The sequence below is a fragment of the Glycine soja genome, chromosome 4 (genome assembly GCF_004193775.1).
Source record: "Glycine soja cultivar W05 chromosome 4, ASM419377v2, whole genome shotgun sequence".
Taxonomy (NCBI): Eukaryota; Viridiplantae; Streptophyta; class Magnoliopsida; order Fabales; family Fabaceae; genus Glycine; species Glycine soja.
The window spans coordinates 10,598,800-10,623,916 of NC_041005.1; the positions used below are offsets into that span (position 1 = coordinate 10,598,800).

General features: G+C 38.0%; 1 protein-coding gene across 1 annotated transcript; it reads left to right on the forward strand.

The window, feature by feature from the left end:
- The first annotated feature begins 20,538 nt into the window (after positions 1–20,538).
- Positions 20,539–23,863, forward strand: LOC114410544. Its single transcript, XM_028374529.1, has 3 exons — positions 20,539–20,838; positions 20,956–21,657; positions 23,780–23,863. The coding sequence occupies exons 1-3, from the start codon at positions 20,539–20,541 to the stop codon at positions 23,861–23,863; spliced, it is 1,086 nt and encodes a 361-aa protein (XP_028230330.1).
- The last annotated feature ends 1,254 nt before the right edge of the window (positions 23,864–25,117 follow it).

Here is a 25,117-nt window from a genome sequence, read left to right on the forward strand (position 1 = left end):
TGCAGAACAGCGGGGTAGCCCTAAGGGCTGAATCTCAACACTTTGCAAGTGTCAATGACGCCAATCCCTGTGTAGCTTCCATCCCTTACTTTGGGTTCATTGATGAAATTTGGGAGCTTAATTATGTGAAATTTACAGTATGTGTTTTCAAATGTAAATGGGTTGACAGCAACACCGGTGTGCGCACCGATGATATAGGATTTACCCTGGTAGATCTAAAGAAACTTGGTTACCACAATGACCCTTTCATCATGGCAGAACAAGCTAGACAAGTATTTTACGTGCAAGACCCTTGTGATGAAAGGTGGTGTGTGGTTCTGCATGGCAAAACAGTTGGTGTTAATGTAGAAGATGATGATTCATACATGGACACCTATGTTAGTCCTTTGACCGCTCAAATCACTGGTAACGTTGTGGGAGAAGAAGAAGCTGACGACGTTCATGCTAATCGAAATGATCATGATGAAGGAGAATTGATTAACATCCTCTAATGTAATTTTCTGCAGAGACAGAGGTCACCAAACCTAGTAAGTGACAACTACATTTTTCTTTGATTGAGGCATCGGTTTTTTGTTTCAATTTGCCTCCTTAGGACTACATCCAGCTGATGTTTGTCGCCAGTTTCATCATCCACCACCCTTTTCTTCTCTGGCTTCTCACGTTCATTGTTGTTAAACCCATATTTATGCTCTCTTCCCTTCATGTCCTGTTTTTATCACAACTTTAGTTGAATCTCCCATCTTCAGCATAGTTGAATCTCCTGTCTCATTCTCCAATGACACACTTTGATGGCCTGTATCTCTTTTCGTAGTATGGTCTAGTGCTTCAGCTTCAGAATGCATAAAGCAATCAGAATTTTCCAGTGATCACCAAAGGCTTCTGCATCATCATTGACACTCTCCACCCTCTTTAGTTTATGCTTCTGTGTTTTCTTCCGTGCCTCCTCGTTATAAATCTCAACTTTATTCGAGGTTGCACTAGAACGATCACCACCAATCTGTGCTTCTTTCTCGTCTATCAGGTCAATATGTTTCCTTTCAACTTTTGTTTTGTAAATTACAGTGTAGTTTACAAAAGCAAAGGTGAAACGAAAGATATTGAGCTGGAAGAGGAGGAACAGGCACGGATTGGTGCTGATCCTTCTAGTGGGACCTCCAATAAATATGAGAATTATAAGAAGGAAGCACGGAAGAAAACACAGAAGCATAAACCAAAGAGGGTGGAGAGTGTCAACGCTGATGCAGAAGCCTTTGGTGATGACTGGAAAATTCTGTTTGCTCTATGCATTGTGAAGCTGAAGCAGTGGACCATACGAATAAAAGAGATACAGGCCATCAAAATGTGTCATTGGACAATAAGACAGGAGATTGATATATGCTGAAGATGGGAAATTCAGCTAAAGTTGTGATACAACAAGACATGAAGGGAAGAAGGCATAAATATGGGTTTAACAACAATGAACGTGAGAAGGCACATAAGAAAAGGGTGGTGGATGATGAAACTGCCGACAAACATCAGCTGGATGAAGTCCTATGAAGATCCTCCTCATTCTCAAAGAGGGGAACGAGCAACAATTTGAAGGTTGTACATTCAGGAACTAAAGAATTCAAAATAGCTAGTAATAAGAGGGATTTGTTTTGGGGATTTTCTGAGCACCAAGAGCGGCTACGCAAGAAGCTTGCACTTGAGGAGGGAAGGATATTTGCAGCTAATGAACAAGTTTGTTGACTATTTGTCCTTAAGATTTTACTGTTTCTTTTTGCTAATATGTAAATATAAATGGTATAAGGGTATTCCGTAAAAACATGGTCTATATTTACATCTAAGATTGTTAGGGGTAAAAATGACCATGTTCCTATGGCATAGCCTTATATTATTTATATTTACATATAAGAAAAAAAACAGTAAAATCTGAAGGACAAATAGGTAAGAAAGTTGTTCATTAGTTGCAAATATCCTTCCCTCCTCAAGTGCAAGCTTCTTGCGTAGCCGTTCTTGGTGCTCAGAAAATCCCAAAAACAAATCCCTCTTATTACTAGCTATTTTGAATTCTTTAGTTCCTGAATGTACAACCTTCAAATTGTTGCTCGTTCCCCTCTTTCTTTTCTGCAAAAAAGAAAATCAAATGCTATGAAAACATGGATGAAGTCCTAAGAAAATCAATATCAAAGAAAACATGGATGAAATCACAATTAAAAAGCACAACTACCTATCTTTCAGAGTCCTTTGGTTAATTTGTCTTGTCTCCTTATGTGGTGGGGTTTTGTTTAATAATGTTATACTTTTTCCTTCCAAAAAAAACTTATGATTAATCCTCTTTTCATTAATCCAATTTTGTATGTTATTGTATAAAAGATCATGGGTTCTCCACCTGCCTCCACTACTCCTCCTCGTCCTCGTCCTCGTCCTCGTCCTCCTCCTCCTCCTTCTCCTCCTTCTCCTCCTCGTCCTCCTCCTACTTTAAATGCATCGGCTTCGACGTCTGCCGTGAAGCGAACACGCAAAGCTTCACGCCTATGATCGTTGTCCACTAGAGCACCTGGTATTGAGAGACTAGTGGTGCATGTTGATCCTGCTACAGGGAAGGCCGACGGTCCCCACAAGAAGAAATTAAGAACATATTTGGGGATTGTGGCACGTGATAAGGTGGACATCACCTACGAGAACTGGAAGGAGGTCCCTACTGCTCAGAAGGACCTGATTTGGGAGGATATTCAAGGATTTCTCTTTTCTTATTTGATTGTGTGTAATTAATAGCCAAAAAATTTCATTATTGTAACAAATAAACTTTGTTTCATGTTGTCAGGCGGAATTTGATATCCCAGAGGCTTCTGACAGTAGGATGAAAAGGAAGTTACTACAGACCGTGGGGGAGAGATGGAGGCAGTTTAAATCAGGCCTCACGAGGAAATGGGCCCTTGCAGCCGATCAGGACGGTGTCGAGGACACTGTCTGTGACAAATACAACATCAGCAAGGAAAAGTGGGCCCAGTTTTGCCAGACTCGCAGAGACCCTTCTTGGGAGGTATGTTCTTTTGCCATTTAAGTTGTTTTTTATATTAAACATGATGTTGTTATACTTCATTCTACCCATTTCAAACATTATTGTTTAATTTTTCCAGGATGTGCGCATCAAGGCACAGGCCAATACAGAAGCAGAATACTGCCCCCCAAGTTTTGTCTCGTGGGGGTTATGATTATTTGGAGCAAAAGCTCCTGGTTGAGAAGACCAAGAAGAAGATGCAGGAAGCTGCACAGTCAGGAAGCGTTGATGGCGTCATCGACCCTCCATCCCCGGTCAGACGCCACGTGAAGTGGAAGATGGCCCGCACGAAGAAGACATGGGAGATGACGACTGAGGCCGCAAAGGAAATCGCTGAGAAGATTGTAAGTCATTTTCAACTAACCATTACAATTATGTTTGAATATTTTGAGAATGCCATGTACCACTGTGTGTTTTCTGTGTAGGATTCGTTTGAGGAGCAGGCCAAACAGGGATCGTTCGTCCCCCATGGACGTCAGGATGTTCTGGCCGCTGCTATTGGACGTCCAGAGCACCCTGGATGTGTCCGTGCTACTGGAGTCGGTGTCACCATCAAGCAATTCTTTGGATCGGCTCCACGGACGTCCCGCAGCGCTTCCTCCCTACCTCCTGACGAATTACAGCAGCTGACTCAGCAGATCAGGGACCAACTAGAGGAGTCCATCACAGAGAAAGTGACGAGGCAGGTCATGGCATTCTTCAGCCAGCTTCAGTCACAGATGCAATCTCAGGGACCTCCTGAGCCTCTGGTTGGTCCTGGTCCCTCCGGTCCTCGGGTGAGCACAAAGGGGAGTTGTGTTGATCCCTCAGGAAACGATCCTGAGACGGGTGACTCTGACAGGTGCGGCTTGTACATAGAAGCAGATCCTGCCCGCCTGGTTACCGTGGGGAGAGTTTATGAGGGATCCACTCTTGTTCATAACACTCCTTTGTTGCCTGGCCAAGTAAAGGTGAGTGTGGACGAGGTTAAAGATGCACATGCTGCAGTTCCTGTACCCACTGCTGAGGTTTCCTTAGTGGGGCAGGCACTTCACACCTTCCTTGCTTGGCCGACACATCTGATCAAGTCTTTATCAAACCAGGTACTTATTGTCCTTACTATATGTTTCTTCTTTTTAAATTAATTCATTAAGCGTGCCTCAAATTTGGCTATTTAACTTTGTTTCATGAACAGGTAGCTGTGTCTCCGCCAAAACCACCTCCGAAGCCCGATCCGGAGGTCGATGATCCACTTTATCTGATGACATTGACCATCCCAGAGCTTTTCTTGAGGCCTTATCAGGTTAGATGGGATGCCACCGTGTTTGGGGTCGTTAATCCAGATTTCCCCCTGTACATAAAGCACGAAGACCTCTCCGAAATCGCACACGGTGGTCAATGTCTTAGCATATCAGTGTTACAGTTGTGGATTCTGTAAGTCTTTATATAAAAGGCTTTTATTTACCTAAGTTATGGCTTTCAATTCATAAATATTTAACTTTGACTTAACATAAACATGCATCTCACTGAAACATGTATGCGAGCGGGGAATTCTGATATCTATGGATTCCTCGAGCCTCAGTCCATTCAGAGGTCTGGGCAATCGCAGTTTGAATCTGAAAGTTACATAAAGAGTTTGATGCAGAGTTCACAACGCGATGTGTATCTTGGAGCCTACCTAAATGGGTAAGTCACAAAATAACAAAATTTAATTAATGTTTACTAATGTACTAACCCATTTTAGGTTCCACTGCAGCGGACAATGGCAGATGGTGGTCATCCTGCCCAAGGAACACTTAGTTGTCTGGTTTTGTTCATTGCATAACAGGCCAGACAACTACCTTAAGGAGATTATTAATAGGTTAGTGTTCTTTTCAATACATTTGCATTGTAATACCTCAACGTACAACAACAGTTTTTAATTGTTACTCATATGGAACAGTGCTATCAAGGGTCTTGATGATGCTCCATAGCCTAAATCAAAGGCTCCTGCTAGGTGGATTGTCATCAAGGTACGTCATTTACATAAAACTTCCACTTATATATATATTTCTTTTGTGTCTGTACACTAGTTGTTTAATTAATATCCAAATTTCATTATGTATTTAGTGTAATAGACAAAAAGGAACTACTGAGTGCGGCTACTATGTCATGCACTGGATGTCCACCATCATTTTAGGAAGTTTTAGAAATAATTGGGAAGCGGTAAGTTTATTTCAAACAAAATCGATTTATTTATAATTTGTATTACATTATTAACTTAATATGATTTATTTAATCATGCCGTATTTTAACGACCCTAGACCATTGGAGCCTGAGAGATTAAAAGCATTGCGGATCCAGTGGGCACAGTTTTATCTCCGAGTTAGAGATCAGACCTAGGATTTAGGGAAATTTTTTAACATTTTTTACATTTTCTATGTAACATGAACATTGAAATCATTTGTTGATTGTTCTTTATAATATATAAAACTACTATTTGATGTTTATTATCATTAAAACTGCTTGAAAGCAGAATAAAATGTTTCTTTGCTGTGAATTGGGCCTCCTGAAATTGCATTTGACAGGTATAATTTTGGGTTTACTGTAAAAACAGAAAGTGTATATAAAAAAAATATTTGAAAACAACATCGGTTATTAACAAAAACCAATGTTAACATTTGTATATTAACATCGGTTTTTGGGGAATAACTGATGTCGGCGTTTGTATTTTAACATCGGTTATCTGTAGATAACCGATGTCAACTAGTGTACATTAACATCGGTTAATTATAATTAACCGATATGAATATTTGAATATTAACATCGGTTATTTATAATTAACCGATGTTATACACAAAGAACTACACCAAATAAGTGTATGCATCATCAACGTTGACATCGGTTTTCTAGAAAAATCGATGTTAAGGGTATATATTAACATCGGTTTTTCTCGAAAACCGATGTTAAACTAACATATTAACATTGGTTTTACTGGAAAACCGATGTCAACGTTCATCATGCGTACACATTTTTTGTTGTTGTTCATTGTGTTTAACATCGGTTATTTAGAGAACCGATGTTGTCATATGTATGTTAACATCGGTTCTCCAAATAAAATATTTAAATAAGGAGATTATATTTAAATAAATAAAATATTTGTCCAGAAAGGTAAAATACCAGAGTCTAAAGGTTGTACACTAGACACCTTCAAAGGAAGGTCCTCAATAAGACGCAAACGCTTTGATAAAACATCAAATGCCCCAAGCAGATTTCCAGAGTATGATATAGGATCTGTAGATTAAATTTTGTGCACAACTTGCCAAATGTTTGTTACCTTATTCTCTTGACTTATCCTGCAAGTTCACAAAATTCACAATGTAAAACAATAAACACTCTTCTTTACCACAATAATTAAAGGGGTCAAAGTCTGCAATCTTTTAACCATTTCCATGGACAAATAGAATGTAACTAAAATAGTTCGTTTTTACTAGCCCTAGGTTGCAATTGTCATAAGATTTTAAGTTCACTAAGTCAACCTGACTCGGATAAACAAATGGAAGAATGAAACCTTAATCAAACCAACTATATATCAAAGCTGTTAAAAACAACTAACATAATTAATTACAATATGAATACAACCCGATACAACAGGAAAACAACCAACAGTAACACAGGTGTTGTGTGCACACCAAACTACTATAGAATGATGAAGACTACAGTCATGTCATCATCCACAAACTACTATATTAAGAACTAAGAACAAACAAGTTGAAGGAAGGCTTCACTTACTGCTCTAATATTTACACGAAGTGATGCTGCAGGCCCAGAATGAAGTAGAGACAGGCAGAGGGCAAATTGGGGTAGCATGACAAAGTAGAGACAGGCAGAGGCCCAGAACGAAGTAGAGACAGGAAGAGGCCCAGAACGAAGTAGTTTCTAATATCTAGATATCTAGATAGCATGACAAAGGCATTACCTAAGTCCTTGATCTGAAACTCGGTAAGTATGACAGCTGGTATATAAACCAAATTCTAGAAAAGAGAAAGTGCTCCAAGAGATTGGCATAAATCAGTGAAATTCCTTACTCGGGATTGAATAATTAGAAACTATAGAATGAACCAACTTAATGCTAAAATGCATAATTGAGAACCTTATTTATAAAATAAGGTTCTCTTGGGTAATCAAAGTACTAACTTGAAACTAAAGTTACTAAACTATAGTTTATGGTTATTTCAAATGACAAAGGCAGATTGCATTAAAGATCATGAATTCTAAAATTATGCAAAACTTCTTCACAAAATTAATATTTTATTTCTGGTAGTGACCAGGAAGAAATGCAGTCTAGATAATATTTGAAATAAAATACCAAGCTAGTCATGTGATACATTTTAGAGAAGCAAATTAGGGGGATCATCCAGATGTATTAATATGATAAAGAGTTTAATTACCAAATAACTTGCTGAAATTGAACCACTGGTAAGAGCAAGCAGCAGCTTGTATTTGTATGTCCAAATTCCCATGAGGGTGTCTAACTTCAAAGGCATTGCCAACATGGAGCAACCACAACTGTGAAGGTGCTTCAACTGGTACTCTCCAATCTCTCTCTTTGCCATTATTTTTTCCAGGAAACCTAGGAATCAAGTAAATAGGGGATGTGCTCTTACTTGGGTTTACCATCAATGCTAATATCATTGGAGACATGCCATACACTGCTGCCATTGATCCTGAAAAATATTAAGAAATTAAGAGCTAGTACTATTAAAGATAATATGTCCCATAACTTCATTTAGAAAAATGTTCATTTTCTAATGATTTTGTTCCCATGCGCACGTACTATATGAGGTAGCTAGTCATATTGAAAGTGATTGATTAAGATTATATTATTATTTCGTTTTGAATATATATTGTAAACAAGATCCATCGGTAGTAGAGATGCAAGTCTTGACAAAAGCCTATCTTCAAAAGTTTCTTTTGTAAATGATAAATTAATTAACCGAACTATATATTAGATTGAAATTCTTGGGATATAAACTGAATCTGCAAAATTTAATATAGTTTAAAAATTAATTAGTATTTTATCATGTTTTATTTAAATATGTAATGTATTGTTCAAAAAATAATAAAATAAGCATGCATTATTATTAAATAACATGTGAATGTTTAGATTAGTTTAACATTATAATTGTTATGAGAACACCTGATGATTGCATTTAATTTTAAAAAATAAGTTTACCACTTGACTTCTTTTTTTTTTCTGACAATGAATTATATATATATATATATATATATATATATATATGTTATTGATATCAATTAGGAAACATTTGTATGAGAAGAAAAATAGTTAAACAGAAAAAATAAAATAAAATAAAACAAAAGCAATTTATCTAAACTGGACTCATTTCTCATTCTTATTAATTACTTACCGGAAAATGTAAAATTACTGCGTGGAAGCGACATGTCTTCTGCATTGCATGACACAGTGAGTAGCCTGTTTGTAAGAAAAGATGTCCTATGTAATTGTCAGTATGTGTTCATGCTTAAGTTAGTCTATACGACTAATACTATCCGTGGAACAGAATAAGACTAAAATTCAATTAAAAGGATGTTCTAAGTTATTAAAACATAATAAAACAATAATAGTAATTAAAATTACAAATAATAAGAATAATTCAAAATCAACAAATCTTCTCCCAGGGGGGAAAGTCCAGAGGCATGCAAAAATGTTCAATCATGTCAGTTTATTAAATTTTGTTAACATTACCGGGTTTTGGTAGAGAGAGAGAATAGAGAGAACAGAGATCACAAAGTAGAATGGAATTGATATAGATCTGACAGATGTGATTCGCAACAAAATAAGGATAATGTGTTCATAAAAATAAAGCTGTAAACCTCATGTACTAATCATATAATCCTAACCAAGGAAAACAAAACATGAGATATTAGTAAATATGGAAAGAAAGAAAAATGGGAAGAAAGTTCTAAAAGATAATCTCTATGATACACTAAAATATTCTAATATACAATCTTGATATTATTATATATTCTAAATAGTTCTTAGATACCCTAAGATATGATCAAGATTTTAATGGATATTTTCATAAATATTATATTGTAACAAGTTGCATATAATGAAGGATTTTTTTTTTAGCATAGTTGCCAATGAAAGTAGGCAGCGACATGTAAATGTTCTCAAATTGAATGAAAAGAAATCCAATAACCTCATCCAGATAAATATGACCAACAAGTCCAGCATCAGTTTCAGAATTTGCCTTTTGAGTTCGCTGTTGTTGGTATCTGTGGATAAGAAACAGGACCCCAAAAACTTAAACTAAACTCATCCTTCAATAATATAAAATATCATGACTTACTCAAATAATGCAAAAGAATATGGTTAACCAACCCCAAACAAAATCACTAGTAGATGAACAATAGACAACATACTTGAATTTTATTTTTCTTAATAACTAAAAGAAGAAACTTACTCAATAATGAACTCCACATCTGCATTCTTGAGACTGACTTTTCTCAATTGATTTTTAACTGAATAAGCTGCATTTTCTTGGCATGAAAATGTGATGCCACATCATCTACCAATCCTTTTGAGTAGAATCTTCCCCTATCAAAAAGTTGCTGCCCTAAGAAGTAAGAACCCAACCTGCTGAACAACCTTATCAATAGTAGATTTACTCTTTGAATCAATTAAATCTCCTAATTTAGTTGACTTTAGAGCAAAATTAATGATAGGAAGTTCAACATCTTGAATGTGCTTCTCCAGTTGTTGTGCCACCAGCTCATTGTATAAGGACCTCAGCTGATACAACAGAGAAGAAGCCTTTCCAATGCTTCTTCTTATTATCCTTTTGATTGCCCTGGATATTTTAAACTCTTCCAGGCTAACACTAAACCCTTCCACAAATAAGCTTTCCATCAAAAACGGTTGCAATACATTGAAGAATTTAAGTGCCTCCATGGGACCCTTGCCAAAAAAAATTGAAGCTGCTATTTCATTTATGGTTGCAAGGAGAGCATCCCTGCTGAAATCAAATTCTAAGATTTCACTCTGCCTAATCAAATACCGTCCCCCAGTGCAATCAAAACCCATAGGTAACGCAAATTCGCTCAGAGACTCTTCGATGCCGATATCCTGAACATCGTTCTTGCGCTCAAGTCTCAACGCCTACGAGATACGCTTTTTCTTCAAAAACCTGAAAACACCAAATAATGATAGAATCGAAAAAGGAAACCGAAAAACAAAGAGAGAGAGAGAGAGAGAGAGAAAGTAGAGACCTCTCTTCTGTTGTGGAGCTTGAAGCGGTTATCGGAAACGCCGTTGTCTTCTTTCTTCTTTCGAAGCTTTGTTGTTGCTTTGTTTTCTCTGGCGGCAGAGAGTGACTGAACGGGAAGTGATTCTTCGTAGAAGAATGTTTCAGTTCCACTCATGTCTTTCTTCAACCTTCCACCATAAGCTCTTCTCTTTTTCTATGTCGAAAACAGAAGACAACAAAATCCAATAAATGCATATTCAAATAAAAATGATTAAAACAAGTTGCCTGTGAAATGAAATAGAGAAAGAACCTGCAAGTCTTGGGGAGAAAGCATGTGAATCTCGATGCATGTGCATTTCCTGGAAAAAAAACGAAGTGAAAGGGTAAATAAATGGTGATGAAAATGAAAGAGAAGAAATGAACCCTAGGAAAAGGATCTCTTTTCGGAAAAGAACGAGTAGATACGCGATGATGAGATTGAGGTCTTGAGGACTGGTGAAATTGCCGACTTAGGAGTGGGTGACGTTGGTGGGTTTGTGAGCTGTGACGTTCCATATAGTCATCGTTCTCTTCTCTTGTTTCTCTGGTTCGAATGTTCTGCGATTACGAAATGAATAGGGTTTTGTTTTGTTTCGGTTTGGTTCAGAGTGGTTAACTGCTTCCGCTTAGGGCGTGCCCCACAACGCGACAAGCACCTCACTCAAGATGGAGCGACAGCGCCATGAATGTTGTTAATTAGCACTGGTAGCGGCGGGGAGTAGTAAAGAGGGAGAAGGGAAGTCTAAGAGTCTGAGTATACGAAACAATGGAGAGAGAAATGAATTTTTAAAAATAATGAAAAATATTCTAAAACGGTTTTTAAAAAATGTCTTAGAATGATAGTCTTCTAAGGCGGTTTTATAAAACCATCCTAGAATGACAGTTTTCTAAAGCGGTTTTCGTACGATCGTCGTAAAACTTTTGCATTTATTTACGAAAGTGCCACTGTGTTTCTTTCTAAGTTGGTTATTGATCAACCGATGTAAAATCAACATCGTAAAAAGCGCTTTTTCTAGTAGTGACAAGAAAAATGACATATGCCTACAGAGGCTTTTGCCTACAGACATAAATTACTGTAGGTAAAAGTCAAAAAATATTTATACCTACAATTATTTGTCATAGGTAAAATTTAAAATTTTTTACTTACTATTATTTGGTGTAGGTAAAACTCAATAACTTCTACTTACAAATGCTTAATGTTGGTAAAAAATTTCAAAAAATACCTACGATTACTTGGTGTTGGTAAAATCCTATAAAACTTGTACCTACAGTCCATTGGTGTAGATAAAATTTATAAAGTTTCTACCTACAAATAATAGTGTAGGTAAAATCCCATAAAACAAATACATATTAAAATGATTATTTTAAGAAGTTCACCAGAAAATCAATAACATACATTATTCTCACTATTTTTCTCATATTAGAATAATTATTTTAACATATTAAAATAATTATTAATATACTGAAGAAAGAGTAATAGAACCACACTTCAAAATCATTTATGTATGTTCTTTAACATAATCCATTTAAGGCAGAAATTTATAATAAACCTTTTCTTTTGTCGTCTCGGACCCAACCCAACCCGAAGCATTTTCTCTTTCTATAATCTCTCTCTCTTTCTCTCTCCTTTTGTAGCTTTCACCTTCATTTTTCTGGTTTTGATTTAGGGCACCCGAACTCGGTCTTTGACTTAGAACTAGCTATGATTTTCTCCTCAGGTACTCTCTCTTCATTTCCGAGTTGATTCCAACTTCAATCTACTATGTTTTCGCTTCATCATTGTACTCCTTTAGATCCTTGCTACTCTTCCCTCACCCATTCGCAACTCTGCATATTTTTGTTTTTCAGCTTCTCTAGCTTCGAATTTTGGTGTAGGTTTTTATTCCTAATAGTTAATTTGATTTTGTGAACTAAAACCTACAGGTTGCCAATGGTTTATGGTATAACCCGTTTATCTGTGTAATAATTTGCATGGTTTTTTATGTTTGCAATGTGAAAGGATTGAGGAATAAGCAATTCAAAATTTAGCGCGACTTTGTTTTTGTAACTTGTTGCTGCTCCTGATTAATCAGTGCATCAACAATAATTTTTGGCTATGGTTTCTACTTTGAATTTGTATGTATGTATGTTCTTTAACATAATTCATTTAAGGCATAAATTCTTTATCAAATTTATTTTCAATGAAGAGAACAATTGGAGTACTATTATAATGTTTTATTTTACTTTTCATTCTCTAATATCATGACTTTTTCACTTTATTAAGGAAATGAAAACTTTAGCTCCGATGCACTATAGCCTGATATACATATGATGGTTTGTTCAAGAGCATGATAACACTTCTGTCAATATCAATGTTAATTGATTGAATTGCCCTATGCTTGAGGGAACGTTTGTGGGGTTAATATGTAAAAGTAAGTTCTTGGAGGACTTAATCTCGCGAGTGATTGCAATGATGCTGAGTTTCTTGTGTAGACTATAGGGGAGTGTTGCTCCTGTGGTTCTTGTGCAACTGAAAGGTGTGTTAAGTATGGGAAGAGTTCTATTGCGGATGATCTTTCTGCAATTAAAGGACCTTGGGCTATCATCTACTAGCAGGTAACACCGAGTGGTAAGTTTCTTTGTGTTTGAATCTTTTATGGTATGGTTTATGTTGCTGTGGTGTCAAAGGTGGTGCTTTCATTGTGTTGTGTAGGATAGTTCGAGGATTCTTTGGTTTGGCTGAGATGCATTTGGTAGGTGGAGCCTCCTTGTTCACTGGCTAACAGTAGATGACTCAACCTTTCTGCTTTCTCCTGTGTCACCTGTTTCACTGGTTTAGCAAGCCTCTAGTATGTAATACGTGAAACAACTATAGTTATCTTGCATTTATGTTTCAATTTTTGTGCACTTAAAGTAGAGTGATATGAGTAGCATCTATTGCCATGTAGTAAACTATTGATTGTTATTTTAGTTTAGTGTTGAGGGGAATGTACTGTAAAGTGTAAACTATTCAGTATTCACTTAGTATGGTCTTGACATAGATGGTTATATGAAAGAGACACGAAAAAGGGTGTGTCTGATTTTAGGATATTTTTTGCTTCTGTATGTGATGCTACTTGGATGACTCACGTGTCTTGCTCTTTTGATATATACAAAGTTTTTGAACGGATGGGAAATGGTGGTTAAGAGAAAACTATAATCTTATAGTAAGTAAATAAAAAAAGTTTAGAAGAAGTTCTCCTTCTTTAGAAGATCCGGTAGATCATTATCCCTTACCACAATTTTCTTCCTTTCACTCCCCCTCCCCCTGCCCTTATCTCAATCCACCTTTGCTTATCTTTAGAATGTTTTCCTCCTCTACTGGACTACTATCTAGCCATTTTATTACATTCCAATTCTTTGTCATCAACAACTGCCTCTTTTGGCATGCCATCTTTGACAAGATTCCCTTGCTACCCTTTCTGGCCTTTTCATATCCACTTGCATATTGGGCTTTCTTTCTTTTTATAGACTTGTACTATAGGAGGCCTATGACAATGTAAGCTCTTCATTTGAGTTGAAGCTTTCAATCTTTGCAGCTTGAAATTTAGTTAAGCCATACCGTTTTTGGGGGGTTAAACCCAACACCATTTTGATACTTGTCACGCTTGCTAGCTTATTTCATTTGTGTTGCTTAATAGACATGCTCATATCTTTGAAAATACTGCATATCACTGTGAAAGGTTGTTGGTTGAAGCATTGCTTAGTCTTCTCTGTTCATGTGATTGAGACATTTGAAACAAACACAATTTTGGTTAACCACTATTATTCCCTTTCACTTGAGGACAAGTAAACTGTTATTTCTTTGCTTGAGGACAAGCAAAACTGTAAATTTGGGGGATTTTGTTAGTTGTTATTCATGAGTTAGTTTGGTATTGAAAATTTGCAAGGAAATAGCAGCGTGCCTCCAATTTATGGTTCTTTTTGTAGAAATTGTATATATTTCCTTTATTATGTGATTTTATAGAATAGAAACTCCATTTTTGGTGACCTAATGTTGAATTCAACTCAGTTTGCATGCCAAAGAAGAGAAGGTAATAGCTGCTGATGACTCGCTTAGTGAGGCAAATTGGCTAAGTGAGACTCATCTGCTTAGCGAGGCATCCAGCTCACTTAGGGGATGGGAAACCCAAGAAGAGGATTAGTCAGAGATCTGCACACCTACCGCGCAGCCAGCCCGCCCAGCGAGGATGTTGTCTCTTCTCATGCTTAGCGCGCCTACTCTCGCTAAGTAAAATTCCACTTACTCTCGCTCAGCAAGACATTCTCGCTGAGCGAGTCTTTGTGTGCTAAGAAGTCCAAGAGCCTTTAAAACACTAAGGTTGGCGGAACTCAAGAGACACAACCGATCAAGAGCAACAAGGAGAGCATAGCTTCGTGAAAAAAGTAGAGACATTTAGGGTTGAGAGGCTGGAGAAGACATTCTTCATCATCTTCTTCCATTTTCTTTCACAAAAAATAGTTTCTTTCTTGTATTTTGAAGCTTTGCTTGTAATGGAAGGCTAGAGCCTCTTTGTTGGGGAGTAACTACAGAAACTCTTGATGTAATACTCTTAGTATCTATTTAATGTTATTTTCTAGTGTTCTTTGCTTCTATCTATGCTTATTTTACATGCTTGTGGCTTGACCACCCATTTGTATGTGTGACACCCTCTACCCCTCACATATATATTAATAAAGGAATAAAAATTCAAATATTAATTGATAGTATTTTTAAAACATTTTTAAATACAAGCTTTTCAAATGGGTAAAAGGCTCACATTCACTTTCTTCTACATCATATTCAAACTTGTCCAAATAAATAATAAAGTCATCTCGACTCAAAGAAGGTCATCTAAGTCTCATACAATTAATATAGAACCTATATCCTAATGTCACATCCTTTCAGAGCATGGTGTTCCCGTGTCCTCTAGCATGAGGTTCTTCATAGTCATCCACCTATTCATCTGCTCCCGCGAACACAAAGTTCAAGATCATCACAGGATCCAAACACAAACAACAAACCGGGAGTGAGTTATCACATTTCTAACTACTAGAGAGAAACAACACAACATATAGTAGCCAAATACAATTTACTTAGCATATCTCACATTATTTCATCACTTTGTCATTCATCAATCACACTTTTCATCCATCAACCACACCTTTCAATCATCAATCACTATACACAGGAATCACACACTCCGATCAAGACATAATAACACATCAATTTCATAATAAATAATTAGCAAGCGTATGCGACAGTTATGCTAAGACTCAAGCCTATATGCAATGTGGTACCATGTCAGTGAAAAACCTCGTCGGGCGCCTAGGAGTACATGACAAGACAAACCACACACTAGCAAGTCAAGTCACTCTCACTAGGTAATATCATAGGGAGACTAGTCAGGGTCACAATGTTTTGCGAGAATGCTCCAACCATATGGGATCAACATAGGCTTAAAGGAGCACTCAAACCGTGTAACCCCTAAGGCCTACACTCCGAAGAGTCCGTCAGGGCCTCTCCCTCCTGATTCAGGTCCAACCCAGAAAACATTTTAGCACACAGACTCTATCTATGAACTGTACAAAACACACGACTCCTCAATTGTTCTCAAAATAGTTTTAACTCGTCGCCCTAAAAGGGACTTAACATTAACTCGTCGCCCTTAAAGGGACTTAACATTAACTCGTCGCCCAAAAAGGGACTTAACATTAACTCATCGCCCTTAAAGGGACTTAACATTAACTCGTCGCCCTTAAAGGGACTTATAGTCGTGTGATTGTACAATTCATAGTTAATACTCAATGCACACAACATCTCAATCACATACATACATAATTTATCTCATACACTCGATCTCAATCACAATGGTATAATCTCAAAATAACATGTTATCACTTCTCATGAATCATATTCACTTTACCTATGAACTATGCAATATACACAACTACTCAATTGTTTTCAAAATCATTTTAACTCGTCGGGTTCCCACAATGGATCTCATTACAATACTTGTCGCCCTTAAAGGGTCTTACAATTGTGTGATTGCACAGTTCATAGTTCACAACTCAATACACACATCTCATCTCAATACACATGTATTTCATCATCCGTCACATGTTCAATTTATCACATGCTCACAGTTTGAATCATCATTTCATAACCTCAACATAACAATTTATACAAAAGATTTTATCACAACATGGGATGTAAAGCCTTTAAAATAATTTCTCACAATTGTATCAAAATCAATTAATCAAAATCATGGGTTAAACACAAAGACATCAAGAGCACTCAAGTTTATCAATCAGTTCTCATGAGGACATCAATTGGTACATAGAACACAATAATATTGCATTCATAATCATAAAGAAAAATTATAATTCAATAAACATCCTAAAATAAACCCAAATTTAGTTCTCTAAGGATCCCTACACATGTTCTCACTAACCCCCAATTGTGAATAACTCATCCCTTACCTCTGAGCGGACTCACGTGTCTTCAGCCAGAGATAGTAACATCTCTAGCGATTCCCTGAGATTCTTTCAGTTATTCCTCCGACTGCTCCAATAGAATTCCCAAACGTCAGAGAGACGGAGAAGAGATTGAAACCTCCACTTGTACTGTCTTCATGCGATTCCTTTTTCTCCCTCCACGAATATTATCTCAAAAATCCCAACGGTGGAAGTGTGCGCAATTGAATTTCAAACAACATATCCAAATTTCATGAAACTCCAACGGTTAAGGAAACCGAGATCGTAGTTTTACTGAGACAGTTTTGGGTTTCTACGGGAAATTAAAATGCTACAATGCGAAGGGTTTTTCTCTAAGCTCAGATGTGATTTTAAAATTCCAAACGGTGAGAATATTTGAAATTTGGTTGCAAACGTGGTACGCAAATTTCACGACGATCCAACGGTGAATGATTCCTAGATCGTCATTTTTCTGAGACAGGTTTGGTGGGTTGCGGGAAAAAGAAAGGGTTTTGAGTGGAGAAAAGAGAAAAACGAAAATAAGGGGAAGAGGAGGCACCTGACTTAACATAGTTATTTATACCTAGGGTACTCAGCTTATTATTTGCTCTATATTTATTTATTTATTTATTTACTAAAAAGCTTTTTAAATTTATTTACGAAAAATTGGGATGTTACAGTATGTGTAGTTAGGCTTTTTAATATTGGAAAATGCTTTAAAACCTTAGAACTTGATAGAGCAAGCTAAAAATATGTATGTCTAGGAATGGAGTGCAGTGATCTAGTATATTTTACACTGTAAGCTTAGTGTAACTCTTTTAGAACAAGTTTGTTGAGGAATCAACAACAAAGGCTAAGAGAGTTAGGCTCATTCATGTGAGGAATCATGGTTTGAGTATTTTCTCAATGTAAGAACACTAGGATGACGTTAAATAGAGAAAAAAAACCTTTTATACAACAAGAGAAATTTTAGTAGGAACTCCCCAACGCTTTTAACTTGATAGTTGTCACATTTTATAGCTTTGCGTATTTTTTTTTTGTTCAAATAGTTCAATAGTGCAGAAACTCAATTCACACTCAATATTTATTTTATTTCAAGCTTTAAATGTGTTTACATACTAAATATGCACAGTCTAGGTGAAACAAATTCCCTGTGGATACGATACTCGGTCTTACCGTTTTATACTATTTGTGTGAATCGGTACACTTGCCGACGCAATCAACAATATGTTTCCCCCCTCTTTCTCACCTATGCTTTTAGTTGTCAATGACCAACTCTGCTTCTTAAGCTGTTACATTTAAGTTCGTGATTGATTTTATATCACTAATATTGATTTATAGAGTTCCTTTGTGCTCCCCTTATATTATTTGGCTTTTCTTGTTAGTGACATAGTTGTAAACATGGACTAGTGGAGGAATCAATATAAGGGATAGTTAGGTTAACTATTTGACTGCTGGTTTGGTCTGGCTAAAAATTCCAACTTGACAAGAAAAAGAAAAAAGGAAAAAAATCACAAAAATCTATATATCTTGGTTTAATTCTAACAAATACCCCTAGTTTTCCTAGTTTAACACATTTAAGCACATGTTTGGGTCTCTGTTTGGCAACCCTTGAACATGTATTTGTAAAAGGAACTCCTTGGTTACTTTGGGACTCAACGTACATTCAGAGTGTGCTTATTGGTTTTCCAAGCAAACGTTAAATCTGTTGTCCTGGGCTAGGTTTTGAAACTATAGTTAGTTATGTCAGTTCTTGAATTTGTAAACTAAATTTTGGAATAATATGAGTGTATGATTTGTTAATTTTAATTTGAAGCAGGATGTCAAGATTGATCATAATGGGATAGGATGTCTTAGTTACTGGGAAGAGCTACCATGTGGAATATATAGTATGCATGTTGGTGCTTCAAAATCAAGGGTATATCTGGTAAGTGAAGTCAAGATACATGAATATACAAACTCAATGTTAAATGAACTTATTAAGTGGGACAAAATTTTCTTTGAACCAAGCTCTGAAGACCTGCAGACATTCTTTCGCATTTACTTAGTTAAGTTTGTAATTATCTTTAGAATTGCAACTATATCCTGTTTTTATTTTTATTTCATGATGTTACACAAATGTCTACTTATTGAATGAATGTTTTTCTGAATGAAACAAACTCTTTGTGATTCGATACTCGGTTCTTACCGTTTTATATTACTTGTGACTCAGTACACTTGCTGATAAATTTCGCATTTGTAAAATAGCAAAACAAGTATTTTGGCACTGTTGTCGGGGAGTTTCTTTCCATTTAGGAAAGTTTAGTTCAGTTTGTAGGCATTGATTCTTTATTCTTTTATTAATTTTTGTGTGAATAGTTAGTTAGTTCATAATTTATTTTTCTATTGGATTGGTTAATTGTTGCTCTTGCTAGTGCTTTGTATGTGAGGTAAATCTTCTATAGGTGATTTAGTTCCACTGGATTTGGAAAGTGAAGCTAGTTGTTGAAGAAACAACACAGAAAGAAGAAGAAAAATACTACAGGACAGGAGAGCACCACCAATTCTTGAGGAACCTCAATCATCCGAGTCGTCTTCTATCTTTCCACAAACAAGGGAATCTAAAATAGGGGCACCTGAGGCTAACATAATGACTGAAGGTCAACCTAGGAGAGTTACCCTTGAAGACTACTCTAGTTCTGTTATGCCGCAATTCTTCACTAGTATAGCGCGACCAAAGGTTCAAGCACATAATATTACTTATCCTCATTCTTTAATTCAGCTAATATAGGGAAATTTATTTTATGGCCTACCGAATGAAGACCCGTATGCACACTTAGCGACTTACATTGAAATCTACAATACAGTCAAGATTGCAGGTGTGCCAGAAGATGCTGTAAGGCTGAGTTTGTTCTCCTTTTCACTGTTTGGAGAAGCGAAGAGATGGTTACATTCGTTTAAAGGGAACAATCTTAAGACTTGGGATGAAGTGGTAGAAAAATTTCTGAAGTATTTCCCGAAGTCTAAGACTGCAGAAGGAAAGGCAGCTATCTCTTCATTTCACCAATTCCCAAATGAATCCTTGAGTGAAGCTCTAGAAAGATTTCGTGGATTTTCAGAGACAGGCATCATGGATTTGCAAAGCAAATTCAGCTGAATATATTTATTGACGGGTTAAGGCCGCAGTCCAAGCAGTTGCTTGATGATTCTGTAGGGGGAAAGATTAAATTGAAGACCCCTAAAGAAGAAATGGAACTAATTGAAAATATGGCTGCAAGTGATCATGCAATTTTTCGTGATTGAACACACATTCCCACCAAAAGAATCATGTTGAAGCTCTAATCTCAGGATGCATTATTGGAACAAAACAAGTTGCTATCCAAGCAGCTTGAGACATTAACTGAAACATTAAGTAAGTTGCCAAATCAATTTCATGTTAATCAACCTTCACATTCAGCTATTTTGCAGGTTGGAGGTTGCAGCATTAATGGGGGAGCCCATGAATCTGGATGCTATATTACCATAGATGACACACCTCAAGAGGTAAATTACATGGGGAATCAGCCCAAACCCAATTTTAATGCAGGTGGATATTCAGGTTTTCAGCATGGTTCGAATTATAACCAGCAACAAGGGCAATGAAGGTCTCATCCAGGAAATCAATTCAACAAGGACCAAGGTGGACCATCTAATAGGCCTCAGCAACAAGGGCCTAGCCTATACAACAGAGCCACTATGCTGGAGGAGAGCCTTGCTTAGTTTATGCAGGTCACAATGTCCAACCAAAAGAGCACGGAGTTTGCAATCAAAAACCTAGAAATCCAAGTGGGGCAGTTGGCCAAACAGTTAGCAGAAAACTCTTCTAGCACTTTTGGGGCAAACACTAAGAAGAATCCGAAAGAAGAGTGCAAAGTTGTGATGACCAGAGGTAGGAAGGCCATCATGATTGAGGATGAGGAGAGGATAGTTGATGACAACCAAGAACTAGTTGTTGAAGGAGAAGAAGATGAGAAGGAGACAGAAGGAACCCAGATGAAGGAGAAGTCAATAACTGAGAATGAGAAGGAAATAAATGTAGAAGAGAAGGAAGAAAAACAAAAAGAAAAAGAAAAATAAAAAAATGAAAAAAATGAGAAAAATAGAGAGAAAAAAGGAGTAAGGAAGACAAAGAGTGAGTTTGCACATGAGAAGAAGAAGGAGGCAGTTCCATGTACAGGGAAAGAGGTGCCATATCCTTTGGTACCCTCAAAGAAAGATAAGGAGCGACAATTAGCTCGGTTCCTTGACATCTTCAAGAAATTGGAGATAACAATTCCTTTTGGAGAAGCCCTGCAGCAGATGCCACTCTACTCAAAGTTTTTGAAAGATCTGTTAACCAAGAAGAGCAAGTACATTCACAGTGACAATATTGTTGTGGAAGGAAATTGCAGCACGGTGATTCAAAGAATCCTTCCACCGAAGCACAAAGATCCTGGGAGTGTCACAATTCCCGGCTCTATTGGTTTTGTGTCTGTTGGTAAAGCTCTTATTGATTTGGGAGCCAGCATTAACTTGATGCCACTCTCCATGTGTAGGAGGATAGGAGAGTTGGAAATTATGCCAACAAAGATGACACTACAACTAGCAGATCATTCTATTACTAGACCCTATGGAGTAATTGAAGATGTTTTGGTCAGAGTGAAGAATTTCACTTTCCCTGCTGATTTTGTAGTCATGGACATTGAAGAGGATACTGAGATCCCCTTGATCTTGGGTCGTCCCTTCATGTTAACCGCTAGTTGCGTGGTAGACACGGGAAAGAAAAAGCTGGAAATGGGGATAGCTTATCAGAATATTAGCTTTGATTTGTTTGATGAAGACAAGCATTTGCTCAGCCAGAATGTCTGTTCAGAGGTAAATGAAGGATGAAAGCAGATGGTTCTGAAGGTTGGAACCAAATTTGATCCAGATCCATGAAGTAAGGTGCGTCAAGCTAATGACATTAAACGAGTGCTTACTGGGAGGCAACCCAGCTATTTTTAATTTCATGTTCACTGCATATAGTTAGGATTACTTATTTGTGATTGCTTGCATGAATGATCATCATATTTTGCATTTTGATATGGGGTTGATTAAGCTTCTTTGAAGTTGTGGATGGAAAAAGAACTTAGAAAATTTTTCAGCCATCCACTTGCTCAGCACGCCCTGTGCGCTAAGTGAATCTTTGTTCATGCACTGAGCGAGTCACTACTCGTGCTAAGCGCGTCAACCCCTACTCATTGGCTAAAAGGGCCTCGCTGAGCGAGCCTTATGCGCTAAGCCCAAAAAACTTCTCTAGAATTTTATCTGTTGGAATTGGGCTAAGCGAGTCATCTTGCTAAGTGCACAGCTGCATCTCGCTAAGCGCCTGTGTGCGCTAAGCGCAATTTCCTCTCTGTTAGACCATTCATGAGAATTAGGCCCAGCGGGTCAGCCCGCTAAGCCCAAATCCCTTTCGGGTTTGGAATTGTGCTAAGCGAGAGTCTCTCACTAAGCGAGCCCCACTGTTGCATCAAGAAGTATTTTATTCACTAAGTTGGCCCATGGCCCACTAAGCGAGAGTTGCAGAACTCATTGAGCGCATAACCTTCGCGCTAAGCCCAAATCCTTCTCGGGTTTTCTAATATTTGAATCGGGCTGAGCGAGTTTTCCTGCTAAGCGCATGAGTTTGAATTCTGAAAATTCAAAAGTCATTGAGTGCTCGCTTAGCGAGTCACCCGCGCTAAGCGAGGCAGTCGAAACTATCAAAAATAAGGTTTAACTGCCTTAAGAAATTACTTTTGTGCATTTACATACACATTCTTCACTCACTGTGCACTCGCATCTGCATTGTGCTTTCACTTGTGCCATTTGCATCTCGTGCTTTCCTCTTGCTCATTTTCTCTACAATCCAAGTAAGTTTTCTTAACTCTACACTTTAATTTTGGTTATGAACCTTAGGGTAGAAGACTTGTTTACTGTTTTAAAGCTTTAAATTTGTGATTTGTAATGTTTCTATTAGGTTAGTTATTAGATGCTATGTTGTTAGGGGTTTAATTATGCATGCAATGTATGTTCTTTTGTGTGGATTTGATTAGGTTTTGAGGCCTGAAAGGGGCCTATGGTTAAGGGCTGAAAAGCCCCAAGTTTCTGGAAATTTCGATGTGCTCGCTAAGTGCACATATGCGCTAAGCGAGTTCATCAATTTTTGTTGAATTTCTGGGTTTTCGGATGAACTCGCTAAGCCGGCCTTGTCTTGCTAAGCGTGTTCATGAATTTTTTTTGAATATATGAATGTTTTTATGAACTCGCTAAGCCATTGCACCTTGGGCTTAGCGAGAGCTTAAATTTAAAGTTTTGTTTAAGTATCATATGAACTTGCTATGCCGGCATGCCACGCTTAGCGAGTTGTGTTGCTTGAGTCACAGTCTAAAAGACTTTTTGTCTTCTATTGGTGGCTAAGCGAGTTAGTCTCGCTAAGCCACCTGGCCTCTTTTAGTGAATAAGCCTGAGCTAAGCGAGCCAGTCTTTCTAAGCCCAAAGCAATTTAGTTTTCTGAGTTTTTGTTCATGCGCTAAGCGAGTCAGTCTCGCTAAGTGCTATTTATTCTCTGTTTTGGAATTGGGCTTAGCGAGCTTGCTCGCTAAGCCAATTAAGTTCCAGTAGTCAATTTGGGCTAAGCGCCTGATGGCTCTAAGCCTGTTTAGTGTGTCACGCTAAGCGAGTGAGTCTCGCTAAGCACAATTAGCTCTCTGTCATAAAATAAGGCTTAGTGAGCCATGCATGCTTAGCCATTGTGCTATTTCAGCTAAGCGAGTGTGTCTCACTTAGCCAAAGTCTATGTTTTTGCATTGTCGCGCTAAACGCACCTCGCACACTAAGGGAGTATTGTTATTTTTATAAGGCGCGCTAAGCGAGCCAGTCTCGCTAAGTGCCCAGTCTGTTTTTTAGTTTTATTTTTCTGCTTTCAGTTAAAATAAAAACATGAATATGATTCTTGTGCTTATTTTTTATGCAGATGGCCTCCAGGAAGAGGAAAGCCACAGCCTCCCGACCCCGGGAACCATATGACACCACCCATTTTGTTTTCGAGGTCGCTTAGGAGAGATATTCTCAAAACATTCACTCCAAGAACATCCTTCCAGAGAGGAATGTTAATCTTTTTGTGATAGAGTATGATGAATTTCAACAAGAGCTGATAAGAAGAAACTGGCACAAGGCCTTGACCCAACATATGGACGGGCCCATTAATGTGGCACTGATCAAGGAGTTCTACTCGAACCTGTATGACCCTGAAGACAAATCTCCAAAACAGGTTCGAGTCAGAGGGAAGCTGATAATGTTTGATGGGGACTCACAGAATACATTCCTGGAGATGCCCCTCATCCTGGAGCTAGAGGAGCAGTACACATCATACTCACTTTTCTGTCGAACTCGCATAAACCCCTATGAGCTGGCTGCTAGGCTCTGTATTCCAGGGAGGGGATTTGTTTTAAATGCAAAGGGTGCACCATGGAAGTTGCTTAGGAAGGACCTCACCACTCTTGCACAGACATAGAGTGTCATTTCCTACTCCAACCTCGCCCCTACATCTCACACATATGATCTCAATTTGGATAGGGCGAGGTTGGTATACGACTTAGTGATGAAGATGAACATGGACGTGGGCTCGATCATCTCAGGCTAGATCTCCCAGATGGCCCAGTCCAACTCTTCCAAGCTTGTTTTTCCAGCCTTGATCACTGCACTCTGCATATCTAGAGGAGTGGTATCAAATTCTCTGACCTTCGAGTCCTTCAGCCTTGCCATTAATTTGGCATACATAAAGAAGAACTGCTGGAACTTGGATGATCCCACGATCGTATTTCCAGGGACCCGTAAGGCTCGGGCTCGAGGATTTGAGGGCCCATCTTCTTCTGCTCCCCCTGCTCCTACTTCTATACCTCTAGCTCCTTCTGCTCCAGCTTCACCACCACAATCAGCATCAGTTCCAGCACCTTCTGGCACCTCCATGTAGAGCTCAGATGTTCTAGTGCTGATGCTGCAAAGCCTCCCCCATGGCTTATGCCTGGTGATGCAAAGTATCCATGATTTGGCTCAACATCGGCCCGTCAAGAGCATGGAGGAGTTTACAGCTCAGGTGGCCTGGCCAGGAGTCCAGCCTTCTCCTTTGAGGGGAGGTGAGGCTTCCGCACCCCAGGAGCCTCAGCCAGAGCCTCAGCCTCAGCCGAAGGCCACTCTAGAGACCACCTTGTGGACTTCTCCAGTTACTACACCAGGGGTAGAGGTCTCAAAGGAGGAGGATGACGCTGCAGACACAGATTATGCAGCAAACATGGCAGCAATGTAAAGCACC

Bases quoted from the DNA above. Each gene is read 5' to 3' on its own strand.
- LOC114410544 (XM_028374529.1), top strand. From the start codon at position 20,539: ATGTCCAACCAAAAGAGCACGGAGTTTGCAATCAAAAACCTAGAAATC. The intron at 20,839-20,955 runs GTAGAAGAGAAG...GCACATGAGAAG, and splicing joins AGAATGAGAAGGAAATAAAT to AAGAAGGAGGCAGTTCCATG. The intron at 21,658-23,779 runs GTAAATGAAGGA...TTTTTTATGCAG, and splicing joins GCCAGAATGTCTGTTCAGAG to ATGGCCTCCAGGAAGAGGAA.